The following is a 17,384-nucleotide window of genomic DNA, read 5'->3' as shown; positions in this document are numbered from 1 at the left end:
ACTGGTTGACTGATCAAGTGCCTTCTTCCTAGCTGCACCAGTGGTGTAGTCGATGGTGTCACCTGCTGCTCCTCTCACCTTGTTCACATTAGAGGGCACCAACCAGTAGGCTGAAACATCTGTTGGTATCAGAGTCCCCCGCAGTCTTACCGCTGTGTCGATTTTATAAAGGAGGGCCGCAACATGTACGCACTTCTCAGCGACGCCTGCCATACATGTGCAGTGGACACTCTCCACTTCCCCGCAGGACTTGAGGATCACCCATGGCTGCAATGGCTTTAGGCTAAGGCGCATGGAGTGATTCACCTAAAAAATAATAACATGGATATAGGTTTAAAACAAAATTAGTAAAATCTTTCAAAATAACTTTTACTGCTAAACAACTACAACAATGATTAGGCTGTTTAAGGCAAACAGTTGGTGATATACAAACTTACACACATACATACAGACATATACATATACATACCTACACATACACACAGACATACAGTATATACATACATGCACGCACACACACACACATACATACACTGCCTGGCCAAAAAAAAAGTCACCACCAAAAAAAAAGGTCATACACTCTAATATTTCGTTGGACCGCCTTTAGCTTTGATTACGGCACGCATTCGCTGTGGCATTGTTTCGATAAGCTTCTGCAATGTCACAAGATTTATTTCCATCCAGTGTTGAATTAATTTTTCACCAAGATCTTGCATTGATGATGGTAGAGTCTGACCGCTGCGCAAAGCCTTCTCCAGCACATCCCAAAGATTCTCAATGGGGTTAAGGTCTGGACTCTGTGGTGGCCAATCCATGTGTGAAAATGATGTCTCATGCTCCCTGAACCAGTCTTTCACAATTTGAGCCCGATGAATCCTGGCATTGTCATCTTGGAATATGCCCGTGCCATCAGGGAAGAAAAAATCCATTGATGGAATAACCTGGTCATTCAGTATATTCAGGTAGTCAGCTGACCTCATTCTTTGAGCACATACTGTTGCTGAACCTAGACCTGACCAACTGCAGCAACCCCAGATCATAACACTGCCCCCACAGGCTTGTACAGTAGGCACTAGGCATGATGGGTGCATCACTTCATCTGCCTCTCTTCTTACCCTGATGCGCCCATCACTCTGGAACAGGGTAAATCTGGACTCATCAGACCACATGACCTTCATCCATTGCTCCAGAGTCCAATCTTTATGCTCCCTAGCAAATTGAAGCCTTTTTTTCCGGTTAGCCTCACTGATTAGTGGTTTTCTTAAGGCTACACAGCTGTTCAGTCCCAATCCCTTGAGTTCCCTTCGCATTGTGCGTGTGGAAATGCTCTTACTTTCACTATTAAACATAGCCCTGAGTTCTACTGTTGTTTTTCTTCGATTTGATCTCACCAAACGTTTAAGTGATCGCCGATCACGATCATTGAGGATTTTTTTCCGGCCACATTTCTTCCTCAAAGACGATGGGTCCCCACTATCCTCCCAGTTTTTAATAATGCGTTGGACAGTTCTTAACCCAATTTTAGTAGTTTCTGCAATCTCCTTAGATGTTTTCTCTGCTTGATGCATGCCAATGATTTGACCCTTCTCAAACAGACTAACATCTTTTCCACGACCACGGGATGTGTCTTTCGACATGGTTGTTTAGGAAATGAGAAGCAACTCATTGCACCAGTTGGGGTTAATTAAACTTGTTGGCAGCTGAAAGATAATCGCCCATGCAGTAATGATCCAATAGGAGGCTCGTACCTATTTGCTTAGTTAAATCCAGGTGGCGACTTTTTTTTTGGCCAGGCAGTGTACATACATACATAGTAGTCACCATATTTTGACTAGTTTTACAGCCCACACTTAATGTGATTTCCAGCCAAACACTGTTGTTGGTGAAGGAATTTAACATCGACATCCCAGCTAGTCACCACTACAGAAACTAGTCAAAAATGATGCAAAATTAACAGCAGCAGCAGCAGCAACAGCAACAGCAGAAGCAACAACAACAACACCGACAACAGTGCTTGGCTGGAAATCACATTAAGTGAAGGCTGTAAAACTAGTAAAAATATGGCGAATTTCTTATATTGGTAAAATGCAGGCAGTTTTTCGAGCAAAGGAAAGTTGTTTTATGGTGTGTGGTGTTTGTTTGTGTCCTTACCTTCGTGCGCACGATGGTTTTCGCTTCGACTTTTAAAATCTTCAGGTCGTGTACCCATCCATCGGTAAACTGAATGTGGCCCTGCTCCACAGGTCTGATATTTATGAATACTTTGTGGGTGTAGGCACTCACACCCAAAAGCATGTATTTGTACAGGTTTGCCTGGGAAAAGTTAGGAAGTAAATTCACGTCAGCCGTCCACTCCCTGTGCTCGTATGGGTCTAGCCCTTTAATTCCTTTAATTTTCTCTAAATACCACACCTTTGCCGTTTTGTTCAGCTTCTCGCGGTACAGACACACGACCTTTTCTTTCGCCTGGTCCATTCTGAGTTTTAATCGTACTTTATTTTAAGTTCTTGAAACAAATGCAGTACCAACAGCTAGCTTAAACACCGGTGAACAACATGTAAACAACAGTTAGCGTTCCGTTCCCACAATGCAGTGCGCTTTGATCACGTGTACCAGTGAGCTCTATTCTGAAGCCAGCTTTGATTCTGCCATCTTGTAGTTCTCTGTTGTCAGCCATTTTGTTTGGAGGCCAAACGGCCCATTGTTTCACACACCCACCTTTGTCTGTCTCTCTCTCTCACACACACACCCACACACACACTTACACCCATGCTTGTATATAGTGAGATAGGATTTGTATGTTTTGTTTGCTTTGCTTTCTTTGTGAATAAATATATTTGGAATCATACCTGCTGCTTGTTTAATTTTGCACAAGAGTGAATCAATAGTCAACCTCTGCTATGTCAAGAACTCCAAAATACTTCAGACTTTACTATTAATTTGGTTATGGTTATTACTTTAATTATTAATCAAAATCCCAAATTGATAGTTTAGTGAGCTTTATGAGACTGATATCATTAACTGGCTATCACTTTCCCCTTCTTGGGAATGGTGCCCCAGGAGCTGATTTAATGTAAATTAAGTCACTTTATTTAACATAATGAATATTATTAATACTTATGAATTCTTTCCGAAAGCCAATTTGATACTTTAATTGGAGATCTATTTCGAGGTCAGGCCATTGGTGAGGCACAGATCCCAACAATGGTGCCGCTGTGTGACACATAGTATTGTTGTCATTCACAACAACAGATTCAAAAGATCAAGATAGTCAGAAGCTAAAGCCTAACTATAGGCTAAAAGTGAACCACCACGTTACTGGTGTTTGAGACAGAAAACAATAAAAAATTAAAGCTGCAAGCAGCGTTGTTCGGGACCTCGGACTCTCGCTGTCGGCCTCCAGCTCACGTAGACAATGTGAATGAGCCTATTCGTAAGAGTCGAGATGACGATAAAACAAGCAATGTCAATAGAATGCAAGGTCATTTTTGACAAGGGACTTATGACTTGGGAGTAGAACTTTGATGTCTTCTGAAAACCAAACTACTGATGACATCAATCAATCACTCAATCAATCAATTTTATGTATAAAACCCAATATCACAAATCACAATTTGCCTCACAGGGCTTTACAGCGTACAAGATCCCTCTGTCCTTAGGACCTTCGCAGCAGATAAGGAAAAACTCCCTTTAACAGGGGAAAAAAACGGTAGAAACCCCAGGAAGAGCAACTGAGGAGGGATCCCCCTTCCAGGACGACAGATGTGCAATAGATGACATACAGAACAGATCAACATAATACATTAATGGTAATCTGTATGACACAATGAGACAAAAGGAGAGAGAGAGAGAGAGAGAGTGAGAGTGTGTTTGTGTGTGGTTACTTGACTGTTGACCAAAGAAATACTCTGATATGTAAGTCACTTGTCATGCTGCATACTACATGTGCTACAATTACAGAGCACTAAGCACGAGTTGATCTGTCATGTGTGCGAGTTTGATGCCTATATGATAAACGGTGTAGGAGAAGAAGATTTTTGAAGAAAGAGCAATTTTGAGCCGAAATCTTACTTTGAAAGGGCAAATAGCTCACTTCCTGTTGGAGTTAGGTCAGGGGTGTGTAATTGTAATTTCATTTTCTTTGTGTATTCTTTGTGTTTTCAAATACTTCAGAATGTCTAGACCTCTTAACCTCACACCTGGATACAAAATCCTGCAGGATACGCCAGGTGTGAAACACACCCTAGGGAGTCGGAGCCAATAGCTGCGGCAGACGAAAGAGTTTGAAAACAATGGGTAGGGGCACTGCTCCCTGCCGCAGACAGAAGGGTGTGAAACACACCGTAAGAGGTGTGTACACGTACATTTAGTGTGTCTGGGTGGCGCGAAAATTGTTGGGAGGTTTTGTGAGACATCACCTGTAAGAGGCCATAAAATCCAAACCATTCCAGTAATGACAAAGTTATAAAGAAGATCTGATTAGGACGAGTTGATCTCTCTACGACATTCCTACAGGCAACAGCGGCGATTTTAGTGTGTCTAGGTGGAGCCAGAGAGCCCATTTTGGCACTTTGAGGATTCATTACTTCATTTTCTAAAATTTTTCGCCAGTCCTGACATGCGTGTCAATTTTGGTGACTTTTTGAGCATGTTTAGGGGGTCAACTGTTTTTTTTCCACATCAATGGGCCCCCATGTCATGCAGTAGGTGCCCTTTTTTCCTTTTCACCCCTGCCCTACAAACATCCTAAGTCCACCACTCACAGAGAGAGACAAGTTGAAGAGCAGGCAGATCGAGGTGGCTTTCAACTCCTCCCTTTCATTCCCAAACCATAGGTCCGATCGTCAATCTGAACATACCACAAGAAAGATACACTTGTTCTGAATGCATAGATATTGGTTTCATGTTTGAAAAGTCAAAAATGCGATCTTCGTCGCACATTTACGATGTCTAGCTCACAGCTGACACATTTGCTCATGTTACTTCAGAGGCACTAGCTTAGAGTTCTCAATTTCAACCTGAGCCAGAGCCGACCCGAATAAGCCAGACGGGTTGGGTCGGTTTGGGCCAACTAATTAAGATAATTGGGGTGGGCTGAGTCGGGCTCGGACAGCGGAGAGAGAGAGAGAGAGAAAAAAAAAAGTGTGTCTGTCAGAGAAGCGCACTGTGTGAGGGTGCGACAGCAGCACTAACACCCAAAGGTTGACTTTAAGTGATTAAAGATACTGTATTTGAGCCAGGGAAGCCAGGCTGCTGAGGCGCACAGGGGAAGCATAATTTTTTCCCCCTTCCATTTAAAAAAAAAACCAACTCGGGTTCAGCCGGGCTCGGACCCAGTGATGTATGTGATGATGTCGGGCCGGGCCGGTTTCGGGCTTCAAGTCCCTTGGATCATTTCGGTTTCGGGTTGAATTTTTGGGCCCATTGAGAACTTTACACTAGCTCATTTCTTGTTGGATTTAGGTCAGTGGTGTCAATGAGTGATTTGTAGATCTTGAGAAGACAAACAAGCCAGATTTGGTTTGATCTTTCTATGTCATTCCTACAGGCAGCAGCAGTCATTTTAGTGTGTGTAGGTGACGCAAAAATTGTCAAGAGGTTTTGTGACATGTTACCTTAAAGAGGGCATAAAATCCAAACCGTTTGAGTAATGACAAAGTTGTTCAGAGGAATTGTTGAGCAGGGCATGATCTATCATGTGTGCATGTTTGAAGTCGATACAATAAACGGTGTAGGAGGAAATATTTTTTTAGTAAGAGAATTTTTGAAAAATGACATCTTACTTGATGTCAAGTAAGTCCTTCGGCCGAGGTCCCTAATAATAAACGCAGCAAAAACAATAGGGACTTCGTCCTTTGGCCGAGGTCCCTAATAAAGGGAAACTTTGCAGATATTCAACTAGCCACTGATACTCTGCTGGTGTATAGGTGGGGAGCTTGGGGGGAAGCCAAACACTTTCATCTGCACACACTGCGATGACACATAGCCAGTTGAATAACGGCAGGTTCCCTGTTTCCCTTCACTGGTTTCTGTAGAGCAGGGTAGGTCTTTATTCACTGCTATAATCATTAAAAAGCAAAAGCAGCATGTGTTAACTTTCAGCAGGCTGTATCCTCAGTAGCGAGCTTGCTAACCCTCCACTTTTTTTTTTGATTTTGGCTTTGGAACAAGGAAGAAATGTATATCTCCTTCTAACCTCTCCAGGCAACAAGTATCATTAATAAACATTGTTCCCCAGACAAGGCCGGGACCTAGTGAAGGGTCAATTATGAGATAAAAATACATAAATATGAGTCTCCAATTTCTTTTTCTCAGGTAAATGCAGTGTCATTCTGTAGAAATGACCCCAATTACACAGATTTAGTGAAAAAGAGCAGTATGTATTTAACCTTCCTACACAGATGTTACATATTAGAAGTCCTCCAGCAGCTCAATTGGCATACCACTGGTAGGCATTTAATGTGAAACATGTACAAAAAGTCAATAGGATACATCTCTGTTGTACCAAATTAAAGGGCCAGTGTGTAAAATGGGTTGAAAGCAGTGACATCAGTGGTCAAATTCTGGATTGCAGGGCTCACTCGCTCATCCCTCCCGCCGGGTAAATGACGGTGGCCTCGTAGGGACAAAAAGCCTTGCGCATGAGTTTTTCAGGAGTAGGGGTATCTAGTGACGAGGTGAATGTTTATTTAGAAATCTAAGCCATGTTATGATATTGTAATGAATCACTCACGAGCAGGAGACCAGAGGGGAAAAAGGCCCGTTTATTTGAGCACTCCAGAAACTCCAGTAACACTCCAGGGGGTAAAAGACTCCGTCCCAAACTCTGACTCTTCCAGCGTAACAGACACACTTCATAACTTTACACACATACTCGTTTACCATACCAAGTGGGGACCCCCCTCCCCTCTCTGCTCCACCAACCTCTAGCCCGCACACTGACTGACAGCGTAGCAGGTAAACAGAGCTCAGCTGTTTATTTAGCCTAACGATATCTCCGGACTATAGTAGCTGCAATGGACGACTTTGAACGCGATTTTGAAGAGTTTCTTGTAGCGGACACAGACCCAGAGCCATACCTGTTTGAGCTGGAGCATACAGATGAGGAACTTGGGTGCTGAGCGGGCGAGAAGAGAGGCTGAATGCACAGAATGGGATTCGGTGCTACTGCTGCCATCGTTGGGGAGATATATCATCAGGAGGAAAAGCGCCGCAGAGAGTGCATCACAAGGAGTGAAGTTGCGTCTTCTTTTCCTCGCAGATGTCGGTTTGGGTTCATTCTCTCCTGTGGCGTGGTAAGTGTGGTCCATTCACAAACTTTATAACTAAAAAAACTTTTCACTACTCTCTATCGACGAACTACTAACACTCTCTGCTGTTTCCTCCTCTTTCTTCCTTCCTTCCACTGTCTTCGTTGGTTCATTTATACACGCGAAACGCGTTCTCTGGCTGGCTGGATTGTCCGCTCAGACTGCCTTACATACATGGTGGCGCAAGATGGCGACCTCTCTAAAGCAAGGCCCTTGCTATATATGTATATATATAAAAGCATAATTATAAGGCTACGAAAACCAAACAAATTTTATTTTATAGTGATTATACACTTGTATAAACATATTAACAATAAACCATGCCAAATATTACACACTGGCCCTTTAATTAGTGCTGTGGAAATGTACATTATACATACATTAGTTTGGCTTTAGAATCATATGGGAAGCTAACATGGCCTCCTGAATAAAAGTCGGAAGTCGTTGGACCCATCCACCACCCCTCCCACCCGCCCTACATGACCCCTCACTGCCTTAACTTTCATTCTTGTCCCACTTTTCCCTGATGCCCCAGCGACTGGTCACGTTTCATGGCAACATGAAAGGATGTCTTTTTTGTCAGTGTCTGATGCTGTAAGTCACTGCCCAAGCGCCGGATTTCAACAACTTCAGAGTGAGAGTGATCCTCTGGAATGTCCTGATAGAAAGCGGCTAATAGCTGTCTGGGCCCATATTTAAAGGCCATTACGCTCTTTTAAAACCATTTCATTTGTGCTGAACCTAACATTTGTTTAATGTGGCTTTTGTTTATGATCTAGTGGTGACTTTTTGTTTTTTGTATTTTTGTTTACTTCACTTAATTACTTGTGTTTGTCCACATCATTTTAGCAATTTTGGCATGTTTTAACACTTGTCTTTTGTTGTTTTTGTCTTTGCCCCCCCCCCCACAAAAAAAAAAATTCTCATCGGATCTACACGATTCACATAGGTCACCACTTTTGCAACAACTCTCTGTACTCTCTGCATTTGTAGTAGTGATGAAATGGTGAAAAACATAAAACAAGCATCAGATGGACTGTACTCATACTCCACAATAATATAAGTAAGCAGCATCAATTAATCAGTCAATGAGAATGTGGGGTTTTTTTGGAGGGGGGAGGGGGGGGGGCCTAAGCACATACAACGAGCAGCAGTGACCCACCGTCCGACACTGGCACAGCATGAGGACAACAACAGAGGGCTTGGTGGGGACAGAGTCAGTGGACTTCACTACAAGCTGATTTATTGTTGAAACAGGTGACATGCTTTATGTTCTAAAACCAGACACTGGCGATTTGACCTGCTGAGTTGCAGGTGACACCGTCAGCTGGCTTGAGTCAAGCTCAGACGACCAGTTCACACCGCTGCAACATTTCTCTGCAACGTTTTAAAGCGGTTTTGTCTCGTTGTGCATAATTGGTCAGAACTGGGCTTTAGAGACCGGCCCATTTTCATTCCGAAGTTGTCAATCACTGCCACGTTGTCAGTAATTTTGGCCCCAGACACCTGATGCCAAAAGCCACTTTTCGCAGAGGAATGATATGCGGGTTGACAGTGTCAGCTTGCAACGTGGCTTCACCAAACCTTTTGCAGTGTTATGACGTATGATTCATGGACGCCGTCACTTCAGGCACGGCACGTGTCTGGCAGTATGATATGCCACTGGACAGTGTCAGGTTGACATGCTGCTGCTAATGACATTATTTAAGGAGCTGTGAAGTCCTTATAGGGTGGGCGGAAGGGGTGGTGGATAGGTCCAAGAAACTGTATGAACTGTTGACACTGTATGAATGTAGAACCAAACCATGATGGTTTAACCATGTGCATTTGTTGTCCTGTAGTTGATTGCGGCATCTGGAAACTTCAACAGCAGATGCAGGAAAATATGCAATGAGGTGAAAGGCCACTGACATTGTGGTGATGTCGACTTGGGTTGAGAATGTGTTGTAGAGACTGGCCTGTTTTTTTTGTTTTGTTTGTTTGTTTTGTTTTTGTTTTGGATGTGTGTGTGTGAAGGCCACATGTTCTTACAGGAAACAAGACCACAGGTACAGTCAGAGTGACAGCCACCAGGACAGCCAGCCGAACACACAGGATCAGAGTGTCAAGGGGGTCCACCTTACTGTAGGTATGGAGGAGCTCTGCTTCGGTGTTCTCTGCCCAGACACACACACACACACGCACACGCACACGCACACACACACACACACACACACACACACACGTAAAGATATAGAACCAGTGTCTTGCTACCATTAGACTGAGCTATGTTTTTTGCAGCTGACTTCAAGAGATGTTGCTCTTACCGTAGAAGGTCAGATAGCCAAACGTGGCAGTGAGGAAGTACATGATGAACATGCCCAGGATGGAAACATTGCCAATATTCTGCATTCTTCTCTTGGTTGGGCTTTAAGGAAACAAGATGGCAATACAAGTTCTAGCAATACAGTACATTCATTCAGAAGAGTTAAACATTGCCGTTGCTTAAGTTTCTTTTCAGAAATGTTTAAAAATACACTTGGACAGACAGTAGACAAACATTCAGGTGAGACATATTAGGTGCATCCACATCAGTCTGACTTCCAAATAAAGATTTTTTAGATAATCTTGATCAATTGATTTTTTTTTTCACAACTTGTCTGATAGTCTGACTGCCTGTGTTTGTGAAGGGTATTCTTTTTAACAATGTTACCATTGTCCCAGATTTCATTATAACTGATAGAAATGGCAGCCAAAACCACAGATATAAAGCCCAAGTTGTAATGAAGCAGAATTATCCTTACTGTGAACTGTGTTGATATTTATTAATGGTTAATTGGGAACAGGGACGTGGTAACAAATTCCAGGGCCTATGCTTAAGCTGCATACAAAGTTTAGTCTCTCAACTGATTTTCACATTGATGCCCTGGGTATATTATCTCAATAATGTTTTTTTTTAACTGAAAGGTACTTGAACCTGTGCTGTGGAAGTGCATGACGTGTACTGTATGTGAAGAATGTAAGAATCTAATGATGTGTGCATCTTACTTGCTCAGTTCAGTGTAGATGGGAAGTACTTCAGGGTGACATACAAAAGCGAATGCCAGGATGGGGATGGTATATGCCGTCTGCAAATCAAGTCAGAAGTAAGTAAGTGACAGAGTAACTTCACTTGGTTGTTTTCCAGAAGGCACGTGAACTCATGTCTAGCCATGTGCCCTGCGTGATATGATGCACCAGAAAATAGTTCCTGCCCATACATGTATTCAGAGCACACTGCAGTCCTCTGAACACGGCTCATCACACATGAACAGTTCAAATGCAAATGGTAATTTTTGTGTTTGTGTCTTCAGGGAGTTCATCTCTGACCTCTTGGTTGATGGTGAGGAATTTTGCAGTGCATGTGTTCTCTGAGATGGCTGTGTTCACAGAGTGGTTGCCAAACACTTCCAGAGGGCAGGCAATGTTGTATTTCTTGTAGATTACCTGATATGACAGAGACAGAGAGTTTGAGGAGGTCCAACAAATGCTACCTCTCCTGCCCTTAGAAGACATTTGGTACTTTTTGGAACGTTCCCAAAACACGTTGTTTATGTTGGTAACTTTACTCTTCTGCATGTGGTCTCTATATCTGGGTAATTGATATAGCAAGTGTTTGAACCTAACAGCTGTTATAAACTTTCCCAAGGGGAACAAACAGTACAATATAGCAGCTGTTGATGGTAACTCATCCCTGTCCAACCACCTAAAGCCACAAGGAATCGACCTGGAGAATAAGCTGAGACTACACTAGTTTTCATCAGGATTGTTTTGTTTTTCTACAAAAGCAAAATTAGAATAGTGTGAAAGATACCATAATCAAGAAAGAAGTTTCAGATTTAGGACTTTAAACGCATTTCTTTGAGACCTCTGAGTTTTTGCAGTAGTTTTTGCCCATTTCGGGATGCAGAAGAAGCTGTAAGCCCAACATTGATGTAGTATTACCTTACAAAGTTGTTTTTGGTAGCAAACAGCTATTTGTGCATCCAGCAGACAACATTAGCATTCATTTGGATTTGTGAGTCTAATGTTTACTTACCCTTTAGGTCTGTTTTTAGTCTTTAGCAACTCCTGAGGGATATATGTGTCTTTTTAGCTGCTGAATGCTCCACTCTAGTCCCGTTTCCACCAAGTAGTCTGTTACAGTTCATTTCAATTAACTACACTTTTTTTCTGTTTCCACTGTGAAAAGGTGTAGATGATACCAATGGAACCATTCCTTACTGTTCCTATTTTTGGTCACGCCTCTGTTGGTGTACCTAGCACACAGATCTGGTACTAAAATGTAGAGCTAGAAACACTGCAATCCGTTGACTGGTCAACAGAGGAGGTCATTAAATTAAACAGTGATAAAACAGAAATGTTACTAATCGGCATTAAATCCACTCTAGCCAAAGCCCACAGTTTCATCATATTGATGGACAATCCATCCTCCCCTCCCCTCAGGTAAAGAGTCTGGGTGTCATCCTTGTCAGCACACTTTCCTTCTCATCCCACATTAACAACATGACCCGGTCAGCCTACTTTCATCTCCACAACATCAATGGCCTATGCCCCTCCCTCACACCTCACACCACTGCCATACTGGTTCACAGTCTTGTCACTTCTCAGCTTGACTCCTGCAACTCCCTCCTGTTTGGTCTCCCCCAGAAAATCCTCCATAAACTGCAGATGGTTCAGAATTCCGCCGCCCGTATTATCACTAGGACCCCATCCACCTGTCATATCACACCCATCTTACAGCAGCTCCATTGGCTCCCCATCACCTACCGCATCCTCTATAAGATTCTACTTCTGAGCTACAAGGCCATCCACAACCTCGCCCCTCCGTACCCTAACCCTAACCCTAAACCCTACCTCTCTGATTTCCTTCCTATCACCATACCTGCTTGCACCCTCAGATCCTCTTCTTCTATTCACCTCACTGTCCCCTCCGTTCGCCTCACTACCATGGGGTCAGAGCATTCAGCCGCTCTGCTCCCCAACTCTGGAATTCACTCCCCCTTGAACTCCCAAATACTGATTCACTCCCACACTTTAAATCCAGGCTGAAAACACACCTGTTCAGGCTTTCCTACTCTCTTTGAGTGGGTAAGCCTGAACAGATGTTTTGTTTATGTTTGTTTTGTTTGCTTTTTAAACTGACATTTGTTTGTTTGTTGTTCAATGTTTAATTATCTTGTACTTTGTATTTTATTGTATTTTACTCTGTAAGGCGACCTTGAGTGTTATGAAAGGCGCCCAGAAATAACATTTATTATTATTATTTCCTTAGGGCTGGTTTTGAGGCTTATGTAACCACTGTTCATACCGTGGCAAGTCTTAAATACATCAGTAAACTATAATTATAAAATGAAAGCATGTTTCGTTGCCTCTCACAGCAGATGTAGACTGAGAAAATAAATAAGTTAATTCACTGGGACGACTTCCGTCAACTTTTAAGGTGGAGGGTTCACTTGTAATGTTACTCAATGCATGAACTGACAACCTGAGCCCATCAGCATATCTTAAATTTCAATGTGACAACTTTGACCACTCCATTAGTTTTTATTGTCTCTTGTGGATGACACACACTTAGTAATGAGTGGATCTTCAATATAAAAATTTATAGAAGATTCCATCGGATCATGTGAACTGCATGTATTCTAATCCTCACTGTTCCTGTGCACAACAGCAGCACTAAACCCCTGCGCTTGCCTGACAAAGTCTCAATGCACAAACCCGCTATTTTTAAATATCCCATGGAGAGAGACTCTTACTGCAGCATGTTCTATTTTGTTCTGAAAATGTTGGCATACAACTCCATTCTGTGGACTATAAATGTGGTGCAGACTTGCCTCTGTGTCACTGGTGATGAGGAAATACAGCGAAAGCTGGACGGAACAGTAAGTGACAACAACCCTGCCCACATCTCAGAATACTGTCTGCGGTGGAATAAAACATCCTTTCAGTTTGTAGTTATAGTTTACTAATGTGTGGAAAACTTGCCACTGAATGAACAGGAGTTACTTACAGTTACAACTCAGCACTAACGGTTCTCTATTGACCAATCAACAGACTGCTGTGTCTCTAGCTTCACTTTTCAGTAGCCTACCGGATCAGTGTGCTAGGTACCCCAACAAAGGGATGACCAAAAATGGGGACGGTTCCACTTGTACCATGCACAAGTTTTTACAGTGGAAATGGAAAAACTGTGTACTGAACTGAAACAGACTGCTTGGTGGAAACGGGCTGACGTTGTGCATTGTGACTACCCACTGACTCACCGCAGAGAGGAAGAAGACCATGCAGGAGAGAGAGAAGCCACTGGTATAACCAAGATACCCTGCAAAACACAAGAAGACAACTCTGAGACAACTCAAAAATTACATACACTGTCAGCACTCTGCTACTTTAGAGTTATTATGTTGAAACAGATTGTATATATGTGCTGTTTAATTTTCTTTTAGATTATCTCTATTATACTGGAGAGCAGCATTAATCTTTTCTCTCTTACATGGCTTTGTGGAGGTTGTGTTAAATTCAGTTTTCCCCATACAATGATGAAACACAGAGGTTCATCGAAAGACTTGAAATAATGAATGGGCTTTTTGTACACAAAGTGTCAAAAGCATTACTCTAAGGAGTTGCTGAGTAAGTTCAAACTAATGGAAAGTGGCATACCGAGGTGTTTCATCAGGGTCAGCGGGAGGATGAGGCAGACAGTGACGATGATGATAAGGTAGTTTCCGTTCATGAACCAGTCGCTAGGTGCAGAACACAAGACATCACACACACACATAAGCCTACAGTGAAGCATACATACATACATACATACATACATACATATAGTGTAAAACGTGAGGTCACATACACCATGGTGCAGCAGGAAATGAAGGGACACCTGCCAGCTAGTTCAGGCAGTCAGCAAGTCACTGCAAAATATTCAGCTTACCCTTTTGATCATGGTGGTTTACTTGCTGCCAAAGCACTCACCTGAAAGTGTGAATATCAATTACGAAACATTCATTTGATCTAGCTCTAACAGACAGCGCATCAGAGAAAGAGAGGGAAAGTTACGGCACTCCAGGATTACAGCACCCGGCATACTGACATAACACCGCTTTATCTTGTTAAAACAATATTCACAACTTGGATTCATTTTTATGAAAAACCCCTTTGATTCTTTTGATCTGAAGACCATTATGAACTGAAGGAATATGAATAACTTACAGGGTAATCAAGGAATGGACACATAAGTTGCCAACAACCCAGTTTTATACATCAGAAGAACTTCTACTAAATAAATGAACTGCTTGGCAACCAGACCAGGCTTCTAATTGAGACAGGTGTTTATTTGTCAAAATGTGGAGCCACACTGGGCTAGTAAAATCTGTATGCTTGTTGGTGTGTGTGTGTTTGTTTTTCTCTCCTTTTAACATTTGTATTTGTATTTTTAACTTTTTAACATTTATATTTATCTATTTGTATTTATTTTGTTGTTTAAAGTTCTTTGAATTGAATTGAATTGAATTGACTAGGTGTTTAAGTAAAGTTTTACGGTATTTGTGTTTTTGAAGATTTACATCTTCAGTAGGAACCATTGAGCTTGGAACTGAGTTCCACAGACAGATTAGAGAAGTCAGAAAGTACTAAGAGATGCACTGACATGTCGTTGGTTTGGCTCTTCACATCTTTTATGTTAGACCTATCTCTGCAATGGGCACATGCGGATGAAACTGATTTTGAATTTCATACAGTTTGTTGATTTCAACGTTGTTGGCAGTACTCACTCAGAGCTGGATGTGTGGCCAAGGAAGGCTTGGATGACCAATGGTAACTCAGATTTAACTATGAACAGGTAGCTGGACATGGCTGTCGGGAAGGAAAGCATAGACAGACTGAAGAGAGAGTGTCTATTTGTGTTCCCTCAAAACAGGTATGTATGTGATGTGTTACATTTCAGTGCCCATACCTATACCAGTGTCTTACCTCCAATGTTATGTAGCGTGATGATGACAGCTGCTACAATCTTCCCTGGGTGACCAAAAGCTCTCAGGCCAAGCTGCTCATAGGCACGGATACCTCCAGAGAGCAATAACAAAGAACTATGTTAGCAAAGTCACTGCAGATATTCTGACACCTGCCGAAGTGGCCTTATATGTAAAAAAGAGGGAAAGTAAAGAGACAACGTGAATGGTCTTTTGAAAAGGTAAAGCTATGAGACTAATCTCATACTTCTGACAATATTTTCCACATTTGATGAAGCCTCACCCACAACTCCAGCACTGCGTAGCAGCAGATGGATGGAATAACAAGACAGTAAGGCGATACATGTCAACAGGATCCTGTAAAACACAAACAGGAAATGAGTGTCATTAATGTCCCTTCTTTAAACTGGAAGTCATGGGAGGCTGATTGCCTCTTGACCCACAGCAATCTGATTTGCCAAGTAGGCTACTGCTGTCATTATTTGCATGTTGGCAGAAGTTTATATCTCTTTTAAAGAAGATAGTAACTTAATGGGGTATTAGGTAGGGCTGTACCCAAATATTCGGATATTCGAATATTCATTTCTATGGGTAGGTATTCGTTATGAAAATTTGGTATTCGATATTCATTTTGTTATTTACTTCTTTTTTCTTTTTTTTTTTTTTACATATTTTTTTGGTGCTAAATGCAGTCTTTTTGTTGTTGGTAAATGTAGGTTATCAATAAAAATCAAAACTTTTAAATTGCATTGTTAAAAATGTGAAAATATAGTATAGCCTACCAACGGAGCTTGTGCGCACGGCACGCTTGAGTGCATCCGTCTGAGGCTGTGGATCAGTGCCAAGTTTTACCACTTTAACACTATTCCCTCTAACTTTTAGCTGTTTTTTCATTATCTTTTGAATTTAATATGAATTATGGAACCGTTTTGTCAATGTTTGTTTCCCCCGTTTTGTACAATAAATTATTGTTTAAAGTTTCAAGAAGTTTCTTTTGGAGTGTGTGACACAAGTGTGTTTTGAAAACGGCCGCAGACTGTCACCTGCTCAACGCATTAGTACCTTCGGATGCCATGACAGTAATAGCCAATAATGTAAAAATATAATTTACATACCGATTTAACAGACGATCACTACTGCCCGACCGGCAGGTACATTTGCGGGTCCCGCGGGTTACGGGTCGACCCGTGCATCACTACTCAGCTCAGTCTATAAAGGCTGTACACACAACAGTAAGGCTATATTTCAAATCACAACTAAAAACACATCTGTTTAAAACTGCCTATTCCATCTGATGCCAATTGCTCTGTCACTTTCTATTTTTTTTTTAATTTATTGTTGTTTCTTTTTAATCTCTTTTCAATGTCATTTTGTGTATCTGTACAGTGTCCTTGAGTGCCAAGAAAGGCGCCTTCAAATAACATTTATTATTATTATTATTATTATAGACATTATATTCTATTCAGGCCGGCAGAACCAGCAGCGCATCGGCTCTACAGTGCACACCACTGCTGATTAACCACTGTATTGCAGCACAGAATGTCTGCCAGCAACCAATTACTTGCAGAGCATAGAATAATGTACTGAAGGAGACTGTTGTGCCATCACATTTTTTTGTGGTTTGAGAGCAAAGATCCGGTCGCCGCTGTGCAAAACTCCGCAATACAATTAGGTCCGAAAAAAACACCCCCCCCAGGCCCCCCGCCGTGAATGAATATTCGAATATTCGTTATAAATTCTGCATAAGGTCTGAATTTAAATAAATGGTATTCGGGACAGCCCTAGTATTAGGGCCCTTGTGGGTAAAAAAACCCCAAAAAACTACATACTGGACCTTGAAAGTTTTTAAATTGCTAACAGGAGTAGGCGCTAATGCCAAACACCAGCAGGCAGCTGGCTGTCACGGTCCGTTGACCATTCTTTATCCGCTAACATTCAGTTGTCCATATCATTACCTTATTTCAGGTTCATAATATTCCTTTGCCTCTGCCGAGGCCCAGGAGCTTCTCTTTTTGTGGAGATTTGTCTCTCTCATGTACAATACAAAATTTATGAACGATTAACAGATGACATAATGAGATTAGTG

The 17,384-nt window shown here is 42.0% G+C and overlaps 1 protein-coding gene across 2 annotated transcripts in view; it reads right to left on the bottom strand.

Annotated features, from left to right (window-relative positions):
• LOC117258866 (sodium-coupled neutral amino acid transporter 3-like) overlaps window positions 1-17,384 on the bottom strand; it is a 164,265-nt gene that overhangs the window by 26,287 nt on the left and 120,594 nt on the right. For both annotated transcript variants that reach the window (XM_078170347.1, XM_078170348.1), the window contains exons 5-13: window positions 15,582-15,655; window positions 15,300-15,392; window positions 15,101-15,182; window positions 13,992-14,074; window positions 13,595-13,653; window positions 10,659-10,775; window positions 10,338-10,417; window positions 9,617-9,717; window positions 9,342-9,466 (exon numbers count right to left, since the gene is read on the bottom strand). In XM_078170347.1, coding sequence (XP_078026473.1) covers window positions 9,342-9,466; window positions 9,617-9,717; window positions 10,338-10,417; window positions 10,659-10,775; window positions 13,595-13,653; window positions 13,992-14,074; window positions 15,101-15,182; window positions 15,300-15,392; window positions 15,582-15,655 — 814 coding nt within the window. The remainder of the gene's footprint in view (window positions 1-9,341; window positions 9,467-9,616; window positions 9,718-10,337; window positions 10,418-10,658; window positions 10,776-13,594; window positions 13,654-13,991; window positions 14,075-15,100; window positions 15,183-15,299; window positions 15,393-15,581; window positions 15,656-17,384) is intronic.

Source organism: Epinephelus lanceolatus, chromosome 8, assembly GCF_041903045.1.
Source record: "Epinephelus lanceolatus isolate andai-2023 chromosome 8, ASM4190304v1, whole genome shotgun sequence".
NCBI classification, from domain to species: domain Eukaryota; kingdom Metazoa; phylum Chordata; class Actinopteri; order Perciformes; family Serranidae; genus Epinephelus; species Epinephelus lanceolatus.
This window is presented reverse-complemented; position numbering and strand designations above follow the sequence as displayed.